The sequence below is a fragment of the Lissotriton helveticus genome, chromosome 1_1 (assembly GCF_964261635.1).
Source record: "Lissotriton helveticus chromosome 1_1, aLisHel1.1, whole genome shotgun sequence".
NCBI lineage: Eukaryota > Metazoa > Chordata > Amphibia > Caudata > Salamandridae > Lissotriton > Lissotriton helveticus.
In genome coordinates, this window is record NC_136057.1 from 502,869,938 (window position 1) to 502,889,958 (window position 20,021).

The 20,021-nt window shown below is 44.0% G+C and overlaps 1 protein-coding gene across 2 annotated transcripts in view; it reads right to left on the bottom strand.

Annotated features, from left to right (window-relative positions):
• CRACR2A (calcium release activated channel regulator 2A) overlaps positions 1–20,021 on the bottom strand; it is a 990,950-nt gene that overhangs the window by 649,839 nt on the left and 321,090 nt on the right. For both annotated transcript variants that reach the window (XM_078673953.1, XM_078673952.1), the window contains exon 2: positions 714–960. In XM_078673953.1, the coding sequence (XP_078530079.1) occupies positions 714–923 (210 nt within the window). In that variant the 5' untranslated portion in view covers positions 924–960. The remainder of the gene's footprint in view (positions 1–713; positions 961–20,021) is intronic.

A 20,021-nucleotide genomic window follows, 5' to 3' on the forward strand; every position in this document is an offset into this window, starting at 1 on the left:
TGTTTGAAATACTTAAAAAAATATCCAACCGATGTTGTGAACAATTAAAATATTATCAGATTGTGCTACCGTCTGATCAAAGAACATTGTTAAGATGCAACGGAGTCGATTTCAAAGGCTCTTGCTGCGCAGCATTGTAATCTGAAGTGCTCTTTTCAGCTAAACCTTCGTCCAAACTAGAAATGCCACAAAGAACAGCTGGAGCTGAGCCGTTCACATTGCGGCTCGGGTAAGACACTCCTGTGGACAGAATGAAGCACCCGGACCAAACGAAGAAGTGTGAAACAGAAAGAAATCCGTCAGACATCGCTGCCCTCCCAGGTGTAATACACTTTTTCATTCATATTAGAGAGGGCAGAAGACGAGTCGCCTTGTTCATGGCAAGAATCGCAATCCCTAACAAGACCACACTGAATAAATACACTGAAGATAACATGTATTGCAATATATTTTTTTAATCCCCTTTAGTACTTTAGTGTAATTTAAAAACTGCTGTCCATTAACATCCGAATTTTTCTTGCGTCTCTGTTTAAGTGTATTGAACTTATAATGCATTTCGAAGAATTCGTTTGATTATATATTGTGTTACACTGTACAAAACTGTAGAAGGTACAATAAGTAAGAAGTATTTTTTGATTGTGGGTTGACTCTAAAATAAGACACTTCTCCACAAATTGCAGCTGCGAAACAAAATAAAAATACTTTGACCATACCTCCATGTCGCGGCGAGTGATGAATCCTTTGTTCTCAATGTCACATATCCGGAAGAACTCGTGCGCTTTTCCCAGCATGTCCATCTGTCCTGGGCCATCGTCCGCCCCGCTCCACTGGACGTCTTCCGCGGCCCGTAGAGCCTCGTCGCCCACGCTGCTTGGGTCAGTTGCTGCAGGTCGGGGCTGGGATGGATTCGGTGAAGCTGCCATGGCACTTAGTCTTAAACTCTGGTCACCAACCTGGATGCTGGAGGTAAGAAGAGGAGCGCATAAGAGCCTCTCTGATGCTCGCCCATCTCTTAGCAACCACCTCTTTAATTAGACGCTGAAGCTCAGAAGAAAAAGCTTTTTGAAAAATCCCCACTTTGGTCCGTTTTTTTAAGCTGGACTAATATGCACAACAAACTGTGACGTGCAAGGGGCGAAGCAAATAGGGGGTGTTGCGGCAAAGCTTTGAATTATGCGTTGGCTAATTAGTCGCCCTGCAAATAACCTAGGCTGACCCACTGGAGAGGATGCCTCAAAGCATACAAACAATGAAATCGACAAAGTAATAGTAATTACACAATGTATGGCCCTAACATAGTTTAATCTTACAGGAGTCATTGTATTTTTAATTATGCATGATTGTTTGTTTTCCATACTGTAAACTCTTATTAAAAAAACTTTCCTATTTTACAATGAGAAAAAAACGGGAAGTTTTAATATGAAAATGCCAATCTAGGCAGTATTACTGCAGCAAGAACTGTCTGGCGGCTGTATACTGTGGGATGCACACTGCACCACAGAACACCTGCTTCATCCCATCTCCATCCATCAGCAGCATAGGCACAGGGGAGACCCTGTGGACCCCCTCGGGAGCCCAGCTTCCCTTCGCAAGTCCTCTTTTAAAGCCAGGACCACCTGTGTCATAGACTCCTAATGCTCGCTATAGTGTCTGACCCTAATGGCTCCTATATCACCTTCTTGTCCTACTTGTGTGTCCGTCACCTTCTTCCACATGGCTGGCTCACTGGGGAGCACCAGGCACACAGGGCATATGTTATGTTAAAACTGCCTGCCTCACAAATGCGTGGTCCCTCAGTGTGCTTCTTTTTACATTTCTGCAGCTCTGGATTTACCCACGGAGGGGGATCTATGGGGCTGTCCGTGGACAGACCTTGCCCACCAAAGTGAAAGTAGGGTGTGACGGATCTTGGGGTTTCTCTGTGGTTGTGTGCCTAGGCGAGACCTAAAAGAGGCTTTCTTTGTTTCGAAGCATGGAGAGTTCCTCCCATAGGTACAACAAATCTCCACCTAAGACTTATCACTGAAGTGATCACTAGATACTTACCATAGGAATGGAATTGACAGAGCCTTAAAGAAAGTCGTATATTAGCTACTTATAGACTAGGTCTAAAGTAATACTAATTATGTTTTTTGTTGTTAAGATCTTATTGACTTCTATACATTGTTGTTCCATCCCATGCCAAGTGATGTTAAGCGCTCTGATACCCATGGGTCTTGTACGCGCTATAGAAAACTGTTAATAAATAAATAAATAAATGTGGGGACTTTAAACAAGAAACCTTCTCATTTATCTTACTGCTTATTCAGTAAGATCGGATAATTATCTGCATGGTGTGGATGACACAGAGGTTCCAGTCCTGTTCATGTGGCTATAGTTGGTCAAATAGAAACTCTGTGGATTATTTGTAAGGAGGATAACTTTAGGCATAGCAATAAGGATTGTGCAAAAAGAAACAAGAGACTACTGAACATGCTAGGGTCAAAGTGAACTGGGTGCATTAAACCTTGCCAGGCCGTTTACCTCTTAGCCTCTTGTTTACGAGTTATTCGGTTGTAGCAATGTGCTGTTATTAAGTCAATAATTACCTCAGGTCTTAGAGTGACTAATAATCTAACTGATAAATGTTAAAATATGTTTTTTATGTTAAAATATACAATTTTGGTATAGATAACTTCACAAAGCGCAGCCAAGGGATCTTTAAACTGCCTGGCAGCTTCAAAATATCTTGAATCCCTGCTCTATAGGGGGAAACTTCTTCATATTCGATACCAATATAATAGTCATTGGCTAAAAAAATTCTGTTTTATCTGCCTATGAGCCAAATCTATGCAGACAGGGACCAGAGGGGTAGTCTGTGGCAATGAGAGGAGGGATCTCAAAAATGTTCTCTCAATTATTGTTAAAAAGAGTGCAATCGGCATAACCCTATGTTTATGCACCATGCAAGGTCGCCCCTTGAGCCTTGACATTATATATTTCACTTACTGGAGATATGGCTCTTGACTGCATGGCTTTGTACATCCTCACTATACTAGACGAGTGATGGATTAAGCTGAAGAATGTTTTGCCTTATACCCAGATACGCTAAGTTTTCCATACAAGAATAGTGTTGGGGCTAAAAAGCACCCTCAGGACCTTAGAAAGCTCAGTTGATTGGCCATCTTTGCCCCACCTGACTTGAGCATGGTACTGGTAGTGTAGCCACATTCATATAGAAAACGAATTACCTGTTAGATCTATCTCATCCCAGACAGTCCATAGCTTTGACCTGGGAATAAGGCCAAAGGTCGAGCAAAAATTGACAAAGGCGGCATATAACCAGCATCTGTTGATCAGAATGGTCTTCCAAGAGATGGGACCCAACCAGAAGACCCGATTGATTTTACCAGTGCCCAACCTGAACTCCACCTAACAGTCTGACAAGACGTTATTATAATCGATCCAGTCCTGCATCAGGTTCAGTATCTGTTTACTGAAAACCTTCTGCAGGCTGTCCAAGAGACTAATTGGCTGATATTTATTGGGACAGGACCATGGGCTCTTTTTAGATAATGAGATAATCCCTGCAGCGTCTCATGAGCTAGGCATGCCTGTCACCTCAAGAATACAATTTGAAATACATATGATATAACAGGCCTAGATTCCTGGATGTGCCAAATATGTCACCTGGGATTTTATCAGGTCCCGGCACTTAAACAGCTGTAATACTTTTGATTGCATGTAAGGTTTCGCTAAAGGGTATGGCCAATGGAAGCAGTAGCAGCTGCTACCGAACAGGGATTGTGGAGCGGGGGATGGTGGGAAATAAAAAAAATGCAAAAAAAGAACTTTCCTATGCCGCTGGCTGCCGCCTCACCTTCCTCTGTCCTCTTTCCGCAGGAAGCACCCAGCCTCCCAGAATTCCCTGACCAATCACAACGCTGCCTGCTGTGGATTAGTTGGTTTCCTTAGGCATCTACCTTCATGAATCATCCCCAACTGGTACTCTCTCCTGGGTCATTTATTATGCCAGGGATGCCTCTTTGGTCATGCATGAACTGGTTTCCAAAGTCATGCTGAGATGTGAGAGCTGACAATTGTAGTATTCTTTTAGTCTATCTCTCCTTTTGATCATTTCTATACTGGTTCCCTACAGGAATCCCTTATTTTCCTGCATAGATCCAATGAGCTCTTAATTTGTCTGGAAACATCGGTATAGTCCCTCCAGTGCATCTGTGCGGCACATTGCTCTGTTCTAGCGCAAACCCTATTTGGTACTATCGGCTGAGACTGCTGTTGTACTATGGAAACGTTTTTTCGATTTCTATTGCCCTGCTCTATGTGGGACACTTACCTATTTTGAAAATAAGATTTAGCACCTACAAATCTTTTATGTGAAATGTTTTTTTATCATGAGACTCAGGCACATTTTTTGTGTAACTCAATTGTGAACACCCTCTCTTAAATCACACATTTCACTTTAACTCAATGAGATTCTTCATAGAGCATTCTCCCAAGGCCCCCTTTATGGAATTCTCAACTTCCCTGTCCTTTTCCAATACAGAAAGAGCTCTACTTTCTACGGGCGCATGTCTATTATGACAGACAATAGTGGTTTCTAGAGGAACTGCTAATGCCTGGAAAAATGCAGATGTAGGCGTAGTGGCATCTTTAGAATTTCTATCTGGCAATACTAAAGTCACTAATGACGGGAGTCTATCAAAAATATTGTGATATGGTGGTCTTCTCATTAGATTTAGCACTATCATTAGAATGCCGCAGGTTTAGGGTAGTCTGGGCTTCTATTACGTTGTTAATCTCACTTATGATGCAATTACTAATTGCTGAAAGTATGTCCGCCTTTTTTTGGCTTTAGTTGAGACGGGGGCTACCACAACCGCTTTACGCATGCCCATTATCCCTACTCATAACGCTTTCTTGCAGTCTGAAGAGCCTATTGCTAATAAAAAGCAAAATAATCCAAATTTACAATTTCTACAAGCCTAACATCCTCCCAGTCCGTCTATAATGTACAATGTTCGTATAGATTTAATGTAAAGACATTATTCAGACCACATTATCAATCAATTGCAAAAAAATCTATAATAATGACTCCATAATTAAAATAGTTAAAATACGCAATTACTTCTAAACCACTAAATAGTAAAATGGATGCCCACTATAAAAAAATTATTAAAAGTAAACTTCACAAGTTAGTACATAGAAATGTAGCCGAGCCACTTGAGCAAGCGACTTAAATCATCAATCCACCTTCCCTTTTTAAAAATGCTCATTAAATCATTAAACAACCAATCAGTTAATTATGACCACAGAACAGCATTTTAGCCTGTAAACATTAAATGCCCGATTCATATAAAGGTGGGTGGCCCACCATTCCGCCATGGAGAGGGAGTAAATTACTCTTTCTCCATAACTGACAGAGTGCCTGCCAAATTTCTAATTGACCACGATGCAGGTGGTCACTTATAAAAGGCATTGGTAGCAACCGCCGTCATGGTGGTTCCTGCCAAAGCATTTTACTCCTTGCCACAGGGCTGCGTCACCAGGAAGCATTCCTGTAGCAAACATTAATCATTTGTTTCACAAAGAAAACTCCCAAAACTGGATTTTCATTTTCAAAAGAAAAAATATAATCCTTCCCTCACCACGGTAGTCTCCTCCCGTGGCAGAAAGCATAATAACGATTTTACTGTTCCTTGCCGCCAGGTTTTACCTGAACAGTTTGTCAGCTAACATTTACTCGTATTATTGACATCCCAATTGAGAGGCACCAGACCTGATATATTTTCTGACCATTACTTTCCACATTTGTCAATTACTCTTTTTCATATGATAGACATTTGTAAATCTTCATCGTCCAGAGCAATATCTTTTTTTTTTATTTTTTTAAAAACCTTTATTTAACAAAATATGGAAATACAGATTCTCGCCTACAACCCCTCGGGCCGGCCAAGAAAACAGCACAAGGTATAGCATAATACACAGCTAATCAGCCAACAACCAGGGGTCCGGCAGCCATGGTAAGAAATTCGTTAAGTTCCAAACGACAGGATACGAGCGGTTTCATTTTATAACATTCAAACAACAAGAGGAACAAGGCTGCACTCCGATCAGTATGGTCATTACATATGTGGCAGGAAGAAGCGGTCAGGAAACAATACGGTAGACAGGAGAAGAGCCAGGGAGGGAGGGACAGAACGGGAGCCCAGAGCAAATGGAAATATCGATATGTCTGTACATGTGAGAGCCGAAGTGTACAGTCAAGGGGAACAAGGAGTATCAGGGGGATCCACGAGGGGGGGTTCACAAATGTCCCCACGGAATGCATTCCACTGGTTCCATATCCTACCCCACTTTCGGGGCCTGCCACGGGAAATGTAGACAATTTTCTCTCTGAACATACACCAGTCCATGTTATCTTCCCACCCGGAAACCAAGGGTGCCCTCTGAGACCCCCATAACTGCGCAATATCCCTCTTCGCGATCATGTTGCCCAGAGTCACCCATTGAGTCTGAGCAACATTACAGTCGGTCGGTTCCCACACATTCAATAGACAGCGCTTAGGTTCAGGTAGCAGCCGAACATTCGTGACTTCATTCATCACTTCATGCACTCCCCTCCAGAAGGACTCAACCACCGGGCACTCCCATACAATATGGAGGAAAGTAGCAAGCATACCACAACCCCGCCGACACAGTCCACCCTCAGAAAAACCCATACGCATCAGTCGGGGACCAGTGACATAGACTCGGTGCAGGACTTTCAGCTGAACAAGTCGCAGGCGCGCCGGAATCGCGACCTCTTTAGGAGAGGACACCGCAGCCTGCCAATCCTCATCGTCTAGCTCCAGCCCATCGGCAGTCCAGGCGCCACGCAAATGGACAAGCAAGTCCGACCGAACATTAATACGTTTTTTGTAAATAAGAGAAATAGTGCTGTCTGGAACATGACCGTCCAGCACCCTATCCTCCAGAGGGGAACTCTCCGGAACATCAGAGCCGGTCGGAAAAACCGACCCAACGGCATGGCGAACCTGAAGATACCGAAAAAATTCCGAGTCATGCAGACCATACTCTTGCTGTAGTTCCGCAAAGGTCTTCACTCTATCCTTAACCCAAAGATCGCTCAATTTACTAATCCCGATGAGGTCCCATATATCGAACCCCTTCGACGTCCATAGTTCACCCAGTCTCTCCGCAGCAAATAAAGGGGTCGCCCTGGTAAGCCTATCCGACCACCCAGTAGCCGCAGTTGCGCTGCTCCAAACCCGCACCACCACTGCCGTGGGACCCGTCAAGTTCCTCCTAGCACTCCTAGAATAAAATGCCCTATAGTAGTCCCCCCCAGGTAAGAGCCATCGGTCCATTTCAAAAGCCGGGTTCGGGACAGGACCATACATAGCATGATTCACAGCACTCAACTGGGATGCCCAATAATATCGTCGTATGTCGGGTAAGGCTATGCCCCCGTCATACCAGGGTAGCGTGAGTTTAGCCAGTGCTATACGGGGCCGACCAGCCCACAGCAGCTTCCTCTGGAGGCACTCTATTTCACGAAAATAGTGAGCCGGCACCAAATCTAGCGTGTTTTGTACGGCATACAGGAACCGGGGGAGGGACATCATTTTAAACAGCGCCGCACGTCCCAAGGGGGAGAGAGGCAGATTGGACCACGCCGCAACGTCCGACCGGAGCCGAGCGAGCGGGGGCAGCAAATTCCGATCATAACGCAGCACAGGGTCAAGTGAAATATAAATCCCCAAATATTTAAAGCCATCAATGCAGACCGGGATCGGACATATTCGGGGCAGAGAAAGTGGGTCATTAGTGAGCGGGAAGATACAGGATTTAGACTAATTGATAACCAACCCGGAGTTGCGGCCAAAAGAGCGCAATACGTCAATAAGAACTCCCAGCGATTTGCGGGGGGACGTCAAATATAACAGGATGTCATTCGGTCTTCGAAATCCGGGGACCAGCGTATACCTTTCAGAGAGGGTTCCCACCGAAGCCAGGCGGCCAGCGGTTCAAGCGCAAGCGCAAACAACAACGGCGACAAAGGACAACCCTGCCTCGTGCCACGCCCGAGAGCGAAGGGCGCCGAGGCTCTGCCATTAACCACCACCTGCGCGAGTGGCTGGTCATACAGGAGTTTAACCCAAGTGATGAATTTAGGGCCAAAACCGAACTTGGCGAGGGCGGCCCACAGATACGGCCACTCAACCGTGTCAAAGGCCATCGAAGCATCGAGAGAAACCAAGATGGCCGGCTCACGAAGAGATCCCGCCCTCGCAAGGACGCCATGTAAACGGCGAAGATTGAGAGCAGTATTGCGCTGAGGGATAAAACCGGACTGATCCGGGTGAACCAGTCCGCTGATCACCGTGACCAGTCGATTTGCCAGTATTTTTGCCAATATCTTTGGTTCAGCGTTCAGAAGGGAGATTGGACGATACGATGAGCAACGCTCGCGGGGCTTACCATCTTTATGAATGACCACAATGGAAGCCAACCTCTGGTCCCTGGGAAGAGAACCAAGATCTCACGAGGCCGCAAACATACGCAGCAAATACGGCGCCATTTTGTCCGGACACAGTTTATACAACTCAACCGGTATACCATTAGGGCCCGAGGCCTTCCCCGAGCGAAGGGAGCGAATGGCAAGCGCAACCTCATCGGCGGAAAAATCAGCCTCCATTAACACCACGTCCGACTCCGAGAGTCTGGGCAACACAAGGTCACGAAGTAACAAGCACGAGTCCTCCTCCGGGAGGCCGGAAACCGGGGCATATACGACCCGAAAATGCTGAGCAAACACCTCAACTATCTCCACCGGGTCCACGACTCGCACTCCATCATCTCTCACAATCACTGGCACCACACAATTCAATCTGTCTCTCCTGTCCAGCCACGCAAGCAATTTCCCGGCCTTATCACCCACATCATAAAGTCGCCCTTGCTGCATGCGATGCATCGCCTCAGCAGCGGCAGTCACAAGTGCCCTGTATTCAGTTTGCTTAAGAGCCAAAACATGCAGAATCTCAGGCGTCACTCCAGCCTCCAACCGCCCCTCAAGCACTGCAATCTCAGATTCCAAACGCACCACCTCCTCTTGGTTACGCCGCTTCTCATCGGCCACAAGGGACAAGGTCTGACCTCGGATCACCGTCTTGTAGGCCTCCCACAATGAAACCGGGGAGGAGACAGAACCCTCATTTTCTGCAAAGTAATAGTCCACACATTTGACCACCTCGGATCTGAGTCTAGGGTTCTGAAAGTGCCACGGATTGATGGGGGCGATACGGCCCCCCGTCCCCAAACAAATGTCTAAGTGAAACCATATCGGGGAGTGGTCCGAGATCCCCCTAGCTAAGTGTCTGATTTCACGCACCGAGGCCAGCTGCACCATAGGCACGACAATATAATCAAGTCTCGAGAGACTGCCGTGAGCCCCCGAATGAAAGGTATACTGAAGTTGGCCAGGGTGCAGCTGCCTCCAACAATCAGCCAACCCAAAGGCATCAAGGAATTTCCCCAACCACAACTGTGATGCAGGGAGGAGCCGGGGGGGGCTACGATCACTCTCACCATTCGCCACTGAATTGAAATCACCACCCAGCACAAGCAGGCCCTCGGGCAGGCCCAGAATGAACTTGCCTAAGTCAGCGAACGTGGTAGACTGCAGCCCAGGCGGAACATAAATAGACAGTATGGAGATCAATTTCCCCTCCCATCTCCCGGTAACGCCAGCATAGCGGCCCCTATCATCTAACAGTGTGGTATCCACCTCCAAGGGAAGGGAATTCCTGACCAGGATACCAGCCCCCCTCGATCCCGAGGTGAAGCCGGAGTGCGCCACCAGACGATAGCCTCTCCTGTTCAAAGCATGGCACGTGTTGCCCACCAAATGGGTCTCCTGAAGCAGGACCACATCCGGGGAGCACCTCTTCAAGTATTGCAGCACAATCCCACGTTTTATCCTGTCCCCAAGACCATTAACATTCCAGCTCAAAACCCTAAGCCCCCTACCCCCCATCCCTGAAGCAAACCGACCGCACTCCCCACCTCGAAACAGTCATGTAAAAGCAAGTGAAAAACAGAGCACAGCCTCGAACCAAACAAGAAGAAAAAAGCCCCCCCCACCCCCAAAGAACCCAACAGTGTCGAACCCCCCACCCTGCACCCCTGCGGTAGACCCAAAAGCCACCCCAACTTGCAGTGTACCTGTCGCCCCATTAGACTAACCTACAGAAAGAGAGAAAGAAATCCCCAGAGGAGGAAGACCCCTCAGACCCCCTCACACCCCCGGACAGTCACATAATACTCAAAACACAGTCCGGCAGCCCATGCGATGTAATCCGGCTCGCCAACGTAGACTCACTGCTCCTGGTCCTCCACTCCTCCCTCGGCCCCTCCCGAGTTTTCCGGGCCATCGGTACGCTTCGGTAAAGTGTCCAACCAGTCACTCACCACCTCAGGGCGGTCGAAGAAAAAGGCACGCTCAGCATGTTCGATCCTCAGGCGGGCCGGGAAAAGCATGGCATACTTCAGTCCCAGATCCCTGAGGCGCCTCTTCATGCCCGTAAAGCCCATCCTCTGTTTCTGGACGGCTTGCGTGAAATCTGGATAGAAACTTATGGAGGCGTTCTCAAATTTAATGGGCCCAGTGGTTCGCGATGCCTGCAGGATAGCGTCCCTATCGCGAAAGTTAAATAGTCTAGCTATAATAGGCCGTGGAGCGGCACCCAGCTTCGGCTTTCCTCCCGGAACACGATGGGCCCTTTCGACCGCAAAAAATTTACTTAGGCCCTGCGCCGCCAGATGTTTCAACACAAGGTCCTCCACCAGGATATCAACAGGCATATCGGCAGAAGTCTCCGGGACACCAACGATGCGGACGTTGTTGCGCCTGGCCCGGCCCTCAAAATCCTCCAACCGGTTGGCAAATAGGTCACAAGTGGTCCGTAGATTACGGACCGTGGTCTGGAGGTCCGAGACATCCGTGGTCAGACTAGCGGTCTTAAGATCAAGAGATTTGACATGCTCGTTAGTTTTCCCAAGGTCCGCTCTGATAAGGGAAACATCAACCGCCACTGTGTCTATTTTAGCAGCCAGGGTTTCATACTGCTGGCCCATGCTGGATTGAATACTCGCAATGGCGCCCATCACGTCTTTCAGGGTAGGCTCCTCGCCATCAGGAGCACCGTCCCCAGCCTCCTCCAGGGCACCACTCGATCCGCCCGGGGAGCCCTTGGGTCGAGTAAAGCGATCAATGGTCTGAGATTGGGTGGCCCCCCCTCGGGACGAGCCTCTTGCGCCGCGTCTCTCGACCACTGTCCTGCCCGTCATGACCGGGGAGAAACTTCAACTGGAATTGCGAAATTCGGACAAAACAGCCTCCGTCGTGGCAGGCGCCGAATTGCGAGGAAAGAAGGGCAAAGCACAAGACCAGGCCAGCAGTCGCAGAGTAAGAACTCCAATCGGGAGGTGGACTAGCACTAGAAGCAGAAACTAAACCGAAAGCACACCAAGGGAAGAGGGCGTGGCCCACCAGCCGCTGTTGTTCAATTGCCACCCGGGTACCTCGGGGACTCGAGCCCCAGGTTGGCATACGTGGTAGGCCTCAAAGTTCAGGTCGCAGTAAGTCCAGCGTGCGACGGCCAAAACAAGTCACGAAAAGAGCGCTGGCATCAGCAGGGCGTCAATGAAAAATATCCGTCGTCAGAATCAGGATAGATGACAGGATAGTCGCCGGAGGTGGAAGGGGTCCCGGGAGCTCTTAGCTCACGCGTCCATCTTGGAATCGCGCGAACGTCCAGAGCAATATCATTTTTAATCTCTATAATCTCTAACCGCGTATTGTTTTAACAATATAATTGTATGGTTTGTTTGCTTTAAAAGGTATTTTACCTTCCGTGCTAAGTGAAGAGACATGTTAACATCCACTTGAACGCTATTGGTTGGAAACTTTAAGCGTTATGGGCAGCTGTTATCACTACTCATATAGTTAAGGCTTCTAGTCAGAGTCTAGTAATATTTATGTGTAATTCAGTCCATTTCCAAAGTAGACAGTCATGTTGCATTAGGCTAATTATCTTCTGCTTAAATAGGGTTTGCCCTTATGTCTTTACCTCTTTCAGAAACATGAAGAGTTAAGCTTCATTCCACTGCACAAATAGGAAATTCATCTATCCAAAAATGTGAATACTGCATTATATGGCTGAAAGTGTCGCATGTTGCACATTGAGGAATTTGGTTCACTTTTGCTATTTTTATGACCATTTCCATTGTTTAAGTCATGATCTGTTTATTATACCATCAATATTTTTTCAGTTTCAGGATCAAGATCATTGTTATTTCCATTTCCCATCGTGATAAGTATTAAAGATTGTCATAATGGTGTGATTATAAAATCTATTACCTCTGGTCCCTCTACCAACCATTTGTCCAGGTTTGCAGTAACAATATTGTACAGTGTATCTGACATATGGGTTCTTTTCCCTTTAGTATAACCAACACTCATTTTGTACCCTGTCAGTTTATGAACCCACATATAAACTGCTTACACACTACACCTAATTGGCTATTGGCATTTTCTAACTCTTTGTATGTTCTCCATAAATTTGTATCATGTCCCATCCTTACTATGTAGTTGGATTTTGGCGTACGAGACAAGTTGAGAATTAACAATAAAATATAAAACATTCACGATGTTTTCATAATTTCGACTACTGACAATCAAGCCATAATACCTCAAAATTCAGTCTGTGTTTAGTAAAATTTGATTACATGTCCGCCCATCTAAATTGGATGGGCCTCCAATCCAAGCCCCCAGGGCCGTTGGACAAGTTTGGCCAAAGCAAACAGAATAGCCTCCACCTTGGCCAAAGGTAAGTTCCGCCCACAAATACATTTGGTGGGCTGACCACAATATTGGCAGGGAGGGAACTCCTTCGCCGCTGTGACAGATTACCCGCTCCGTCAATATATAAATCAGGGATCAGTGACTTAATATCGAGGGACATAATATAGGATGCCCAAAATATCGAATCCAAAATATCTAAGTACAGAATATCGAATCCCTATCTGCAAACAGGTAAGTCCCAAAATATCGAATCCAAATATAGATTGTTAAAAATATAGTTAACTAAAATATCGAATTTTGTAAATGTTTTAAACATAATATAAATTAATTAAATATTAAAAACAATTAAATAAAAAATACTTAAAATAATGTAAAAATCTTAAAATGTAAAAATAATAAATGTAATGTAAAACAAAGTAGAGAATTTGTTGGATAGTGAGAGGGTGAAAGTTATTATTCCCACTCCAGTGAGTGCACCAGTAGGGAAAGCGTTGGATAGCGTAGGGGTAAAAATGACTATTCCCACTCCAGAGAGTGCAACAGTAGGGAAAGCGTTGGATAGCGGGGGGGGGGGGTGTAAAAATTACTATTCACACTCCAGAGAGTGAAACAGTAGGGAAAGCGTTGAATAGCGGGCGGGTAAAAATTACTATTCCCACTCCAGAGAGTGCAACAGTAGGGAAAGCGTTGGATAGCGAGAGGGTAAAAATTACTACTCCCACACCAATGAGTGGAACAGTAGGGAAAGCGTTGGATAGCGGGGGGTAAAAATTACTATTCCCACTCCAGAGAGTGCAACAGTAGGGAAAGCGTTGGATAGCGGGAGGGTAAAAATGACTATTCCCACTCCAGTGAGTGCAACAGTAGGGAAAGCGTTGGATAGGGTAGGGGCAAAAATTACTAGTCCCACTCCAGTGAGTGCAACAGTAGGGAAAGCGTTGGATAGCGTAGGGGTAAAAATTACTATTTCCACTCCAGAGAGTGCAACAGTAGGAAAAGTAATGATTTAATATTAAAATATAATTACATTAATTATCAATACCAATAAAAAATAATAATTACCAATTAATAAAAAATAATTACCAATTAAAAAAAATTAATTACAAATAAAAATTAATTAGCAATTAATAATTAATTATCAATACATATAAATAAAAATAAATATTTACTTTATAACAATTAAATTACTTCCCACCCTATTCCCCTATAAACCCACAACCCGCTCCAAATAAATAATGCAATTAACATAATTATCAATTAATCAATTAATACAAATTAATAACAATTACTTACCAATGAATAATTAATTATCAATACATATAAATAAAATTTGATATTTAATTTACTATAATTAAATTACTTCCCACCCTATTCCCCTATAAACCCACAACCCGCTACGGAATTAAATTACGCAAAAATTAAATTACATAACATTCATAACTTTAAAAAAAATAAACATACATTACTAAATTAATACATAATTTTAATACATATACTACAATACATAACACTAAAAAAATTCGATATTATGGGACTAGATATTTTAAATTCGATATTATGGGAATAGATATTTTAAATGAGATATTATGGAATTCGATATTTCATACCCCAAATTCGATATTTTGACTGACTATATACTGATAATTCGATATTCTGGGCAGTCTATATTTTTGATTCGATATTTTGGGCAGTCTATATTTTGGAATCGATATTTAGGGTGTTTACCATAAATCAGGCCCTAAATCTCATGTAACCTAGTTGCATAAGGAGAACACAGGCTTTCTAGATTGCCAGTGTGATCCCAATAGCTAATCAAATGTCTGGAGGTACAAGAGGGCTGGAGCAATAACATAAACAAAGAGCTCCCCTTTGATTCCTCCACAGCCCAGAAACGTCTAGGTATACAAAATTAAAAAAGGAGAGAAATGTGGCCTCACGCTTCTCACATCGCCCTCACCTGGTAAAACAAGACAGTTCCCTGGCAGGCATAGAGGGATGGTTTAACATCAGTTTTCCCTTTGGCCATTCGAGACTAAAGAATGTTTGTCACTGAATCGATTCAATGCTAAATGAGTACTAGGACTCGGTCTCTCCAGCTCTATCCGCACTGTCAAGGCAGCGAGACTCACTATTCCTTCCAGACTGATGAAAACAAGGAGATTCCTTAGTTCACACAGAAATGATGAAGAACACTATTAAGGACTGAACATAAAGGGAAGAGAGGACAAGCATTGGCATATCCAATACGTCTCGCCTTTGGGACCTCAGGAGTGTTGAGCCATGGAGCTCATTATCCTGGATGCTGTACTGCCAGGGATTGAAATTAACCCATGGGAACAGGGAAGCCTTTTTTTTTTACTTCCTGAGCATCTGCCAATGGAAAATACCTTTTGGCAGGCATTTCTGACAGAGCTATTGTGCAATCCCAACACAAAGGTTACACAACATATGTTGATTAAGGAAATGAGCTCTGACCGAGATGTAAAGTTCCCCAGAGGAGAGCACTGTGTCCCAAAAATTTGATTCCGAATCCAAATGCAATTTCAACGAGAAGTAATTTTATTCTGTGGCAATTCTAAAATGTGATTTACAATTTATAGCTGAATATGATAGGACCTGCCTGTGAGTTAACTTGAACTGTACAGCAGAAGATACTGTCCAAAGTCTTTCCTAACTAAAATGGGAGTGTATTTTGGACAAACTTAGATTGTCACCACAAAGCCAGTGCACAAATCAAAACACTGATAATAATGACATACAGTGCATAACAAGGGTAAGCACACGCCCGTCTCTGGTTAGATTCACTCTTAAACCGGTTCTACGTGCAAGACAGGTGCAGAAGTAGTGCAAAATGCACTCAAGTATATGTGGTCCAATCGTGTGGTTAAGTTGTTAGTACAGTTAGTACCTGGCTCATTATACACAATTCACTTCTACTCAATTCACTGCTACTGTGTCCAAAGTTACTTTCTGGGCTGAAAGATAATTCCAATGATAGGAGTTGTGTGTCGGCTTCATTTAGGACCACATCACTTAGGTTGATTATAGTATTATAATTTTCTAATTTTTCTTTCTCCAATACCGATTTGGTTGCCTCTTTCCCCTAATTGCGGGAGCATTTCCGTTTTTTTCTTCTCCTTGCATTGCGCCTTTGCTTATTGAGGCGTTTTGACTCCTCGGGCGTAATGTCTGTTTGCGCTGCATTCTGATGTATTCGAGTTCTTCCGCCAGGGTAAGTTGACCTAGATCCCCTCGTATATATATATTACACACAAACTAGGTTGCCCTTGAAGGAACGCCAACACAGTGGGTAAGTAACTCCAATCTTTATTTCCCAGGTCGTAAGTATGTCATGCTTCTCCCCCAGAAGGTGCCAAATGCATTTTAGGCGCCATGCCCTTGTTCACTGGTTCTCCACGAACAGTCCCGGCAGCAAATGCAAACTATATACCAAATACCCCGCCCCATGGGACTCTGTGCACATTGCTTGCAATGTCTTCTGGGTATGGTAGTTCTGTAACTGATTCAAAGTGAATGCTGTCCAGGTTGTGTCAATTAAAAACTGCAATCCCCAAGTGGGTTCCGTGGGGGAGAAAGCCCCAGAGTACCTATTCGGTTCTCCACCTGGAAAACCGGATTTACACACTCCTTCTGACACCCAGAGCTCCAGGTGTCCTTGGTTCGCTGTAGAGGTGGCGGGGCGTTCCTGCTTCTAAATTAAGCCTGATTACATTCGCGCCAAGTTACCAGAGGGTTGAGCACAGGGTAATTTGGGGTCTGCTTGTGTTTCATCCTGATAGATATTGTGGTTGCTGAATTAATATGGTTTCATGCTCCTCAACCAGTAACCCAATTTTCTACAGGCCTCATTATCTGTACCTTGCAATCCCAGTCATAAAGTGCTCACTTGTTAAATGCCAATACCAAGATGTGTGGTAATTACAGCACAATACTCAGTTTTGGATCACAGAATTGGGGATAATGTGATATATGTACATCTCCCTCCGCCTGAGGTGTGCAAATTTGGATTTTGCACACTTTTCCTATATTAGTTTCACCGGGTAACTTCAGTGAGTAATTGTAAATCAGACGAGGCAGGAGTTTACACCTGAATCAGGGTTTGGGGGCCATCAGAATGAGAGCCTATGTGTACTTATTCCTTAAAATATTTTCTAAGCAACATTTTAGGTACAGCTCTGTGACCGGTGATAATTAAAATAAACAGTGCAAAGCCATTCCTTTTGATAGAGCAAGCTTCGCATCGCGACTTGCTCGAGTCATGAACCTCGCCCGTGTGTAATCAATTAATAAAATTTGTTCGTCTTACTAATATATTTTTTTCATATACGAACGAAGTAGATGAAGCTTGCACATGTATTTCTAATACAACTAATCCATGTCCCTAAAACATGGCCGCCGCTTGGAAAATTGCTTCTGCGCATGCGTCAGTCACACTCACGTGACCTGACGTAGTTATAAGTTTGGTGGGAAAAGGTGCGCATGCGTAATACACAGCTTTCGTGAATAACGTGGTGAATGCTCTTGTGTTCGTGTATATGTTGCTAATGTTTAAACTGCATAGTATATTTTTATAATGATAAGTTTAAAGTACAAAACCAATGATGTGTTTTTCATACCGTCACTTCTATGTTTTAATTTGTTTTCGCTTACTTTTCATGTATCCTCGACTCGGAGGGGTGCTGGGGCTGGGGAGTCCATCTTGGAGGGTATTTCTGCGCAGAATCACTAGAGGCTGCCATGACATTGAACTCAGGCCAAAGAAGGTTGATGCCAGAGCCACCATGGGAAAGTGCACCTTCACCCAGCAAAAGCATCATGATTATGTTCTATTGTATCGAAATGTATTCTTTCCATTGTATTCTCTGCGACTTCCCATGGGAACCCCAATCTTGCTAGGCGGTACCCAGAGATGCAAAGTAGGCCTCCAAATAGTCTGTTCTGATTGGTGTGTTACCCAAATCCTACCTTAGGACCAATCCAAATTGAGGGATTCTGACACTTTGCAACATTTGGGGGTGGTACACCGTCCCAAAACAGTATATCTACCCTGGGTTCACCTAGGGAAATTGTCCGACTTGTCTGGTTTAGCTGACCTGTCACTGACCCAACGCACTCAATAGGTGCCTGAAGATACAGAGAGCTGCGGAGCACTCTGTCCGAAATTTGACCATAGACTAAGGTTTTACTAAACCTTAAAGTGCTGGCGGAGCACTTTGCTGGGAGTTCGCTGACCCAATCGGGGTCTTGATCGATAGCTGCAGAGAGGGTGGAGCGCAGGCGTTGCTTCCGAACTGCGGGTGCTGGTCCTGTCCTGAGGGTCCTGTCCGAGAGGTCCTGTCCTGATTCCTAATCTGAGGGTTTCCTGTCCTGTCCTGGGTGTCCATTCTGCACCTGCTGTCCATTGAGGGGTATCCTCCCTTGAGGGTTTCCTGTCCTTAACTGACCCGTGGCCAGGGTTTGGTTTCCACACCAGTCTAGGTAAATATTCCTCTGAAAACTCTGAATCTTGCACCTTTCTAAATTTCCTGTCTTTTGCTTTAATAAAGACATACCTTTGCATATGTTACTTTTCCATGCTTTTCCGCAACCATTTAATCATAAAGTCATTTGCATTTGGTTTCATAACGTGTTCCTATGTTACCCTACTTGTTAGAAATTATATTCTGCATTGCAGTTTGTCACTTTCTCATATGGTCTAGAACCTCCTTACTTAAATTGTCTAAAGAACTTTTGCCTTGATGTATAGCGTGTTTCTCTTCATAGACTCTCTTATAGTTATATAGGATCTTTGAATTTACAATAGTATAAACTCTTCCAATAGGGAATCTCTAGTACGTGCATAAGATTGTTTCCTTAATGAATGTCCATTCTTAAAACTTTCTTCTAAAATCTGCATAGCATATTCCCGTTGCAGCTCATATCAGAAATTCAATGGTTACCCTGACTTTATTTCTCTATAGTTATGTACTTTTCATTATTTTGATTATTGATTGTCTTATTCTTGTAAATCTAATGATTTCTGAGAACGAACTTTAGATAAAGACTTTAAAACTTCCAGTTGTCCGTGGTCATTTACAAAGAGAATTTGAATGTTATTTGTTGGGTTTGTATTTTGCTGCCTTTCCTTTTACAGCTAGCTCCCTGATCCATTGTGGTCATAGGTACCCGCATCGGTGGATGGTAAGTCGGGTATTCTGAAGAATAACGAAAGGAACTTGAAGCTTGCTCTATCACTTTAAACAGGAGAGATGCACAATAAACTAACCAGTTCAGATAAGCAAGAAAGGCAAACATCTGTCTTTCAAATTACATTTCGCCATATGGAATACACAGCGCCCTAGCGCACTCCACCCTGTTTTTCTTTTGAGCAGGTTTTCAAACCTCTCCATTGGTAAATACACCGGTAAGAATGAACGACTGTGTAATGTTCAAACTAAAATAGCCTCAGATAACTAGATCAATAGCTTCGGGAACATTTTCCAGGATAAAAGAAATACACCGTCAAGACATACGGCAATCAATGAATCATATAATAATACCTGAAATGGCAATGTAAACTTTGCAAATTAGCCTCAATTTATCGTTGCCGATATAGCTGTATGCCACTTTCACCCTCTTTTAGTTTGCACTTTCTTTTATTTTATTCTAATGAGGCGGTTTTCATCGCTGGTATAAGGGAAAAAGCAGTATGAACTGACTTCTTGCAAAAAAGTCACGTAATCCAGGTTAATTTATAAAATAGGGCCTACCATAATTAGGAATCTGGATACTGTATCCCTCCGCAAGCTATTCTAAGCATATTTAAGAAACTCATAAAGAACGAAGAGCCAGCTTTACTAGCCACTAATACTCCAATTAACAAAATAGGAGTGTTTACCATCGCAAAATAAATATTGCTTATGTGCAATTCCCATTTTAGGGGTCAGTAAACTTTCCTAAAATGGGATTCCAAATGGTTACAGATTCACAAATTGGGATGAGCGTGTTGTGAGTTGCGAATCGTAACATATGTATCAATGACTGGTGACTTAAATTCCAGTCACAAAAAATAGAAAAATTACCAAATCCCAAATCTTCGTAAAAGAGAAGGGGACCCCTATAAACCTTTTCCACTTTTTTAATTGGGATACAC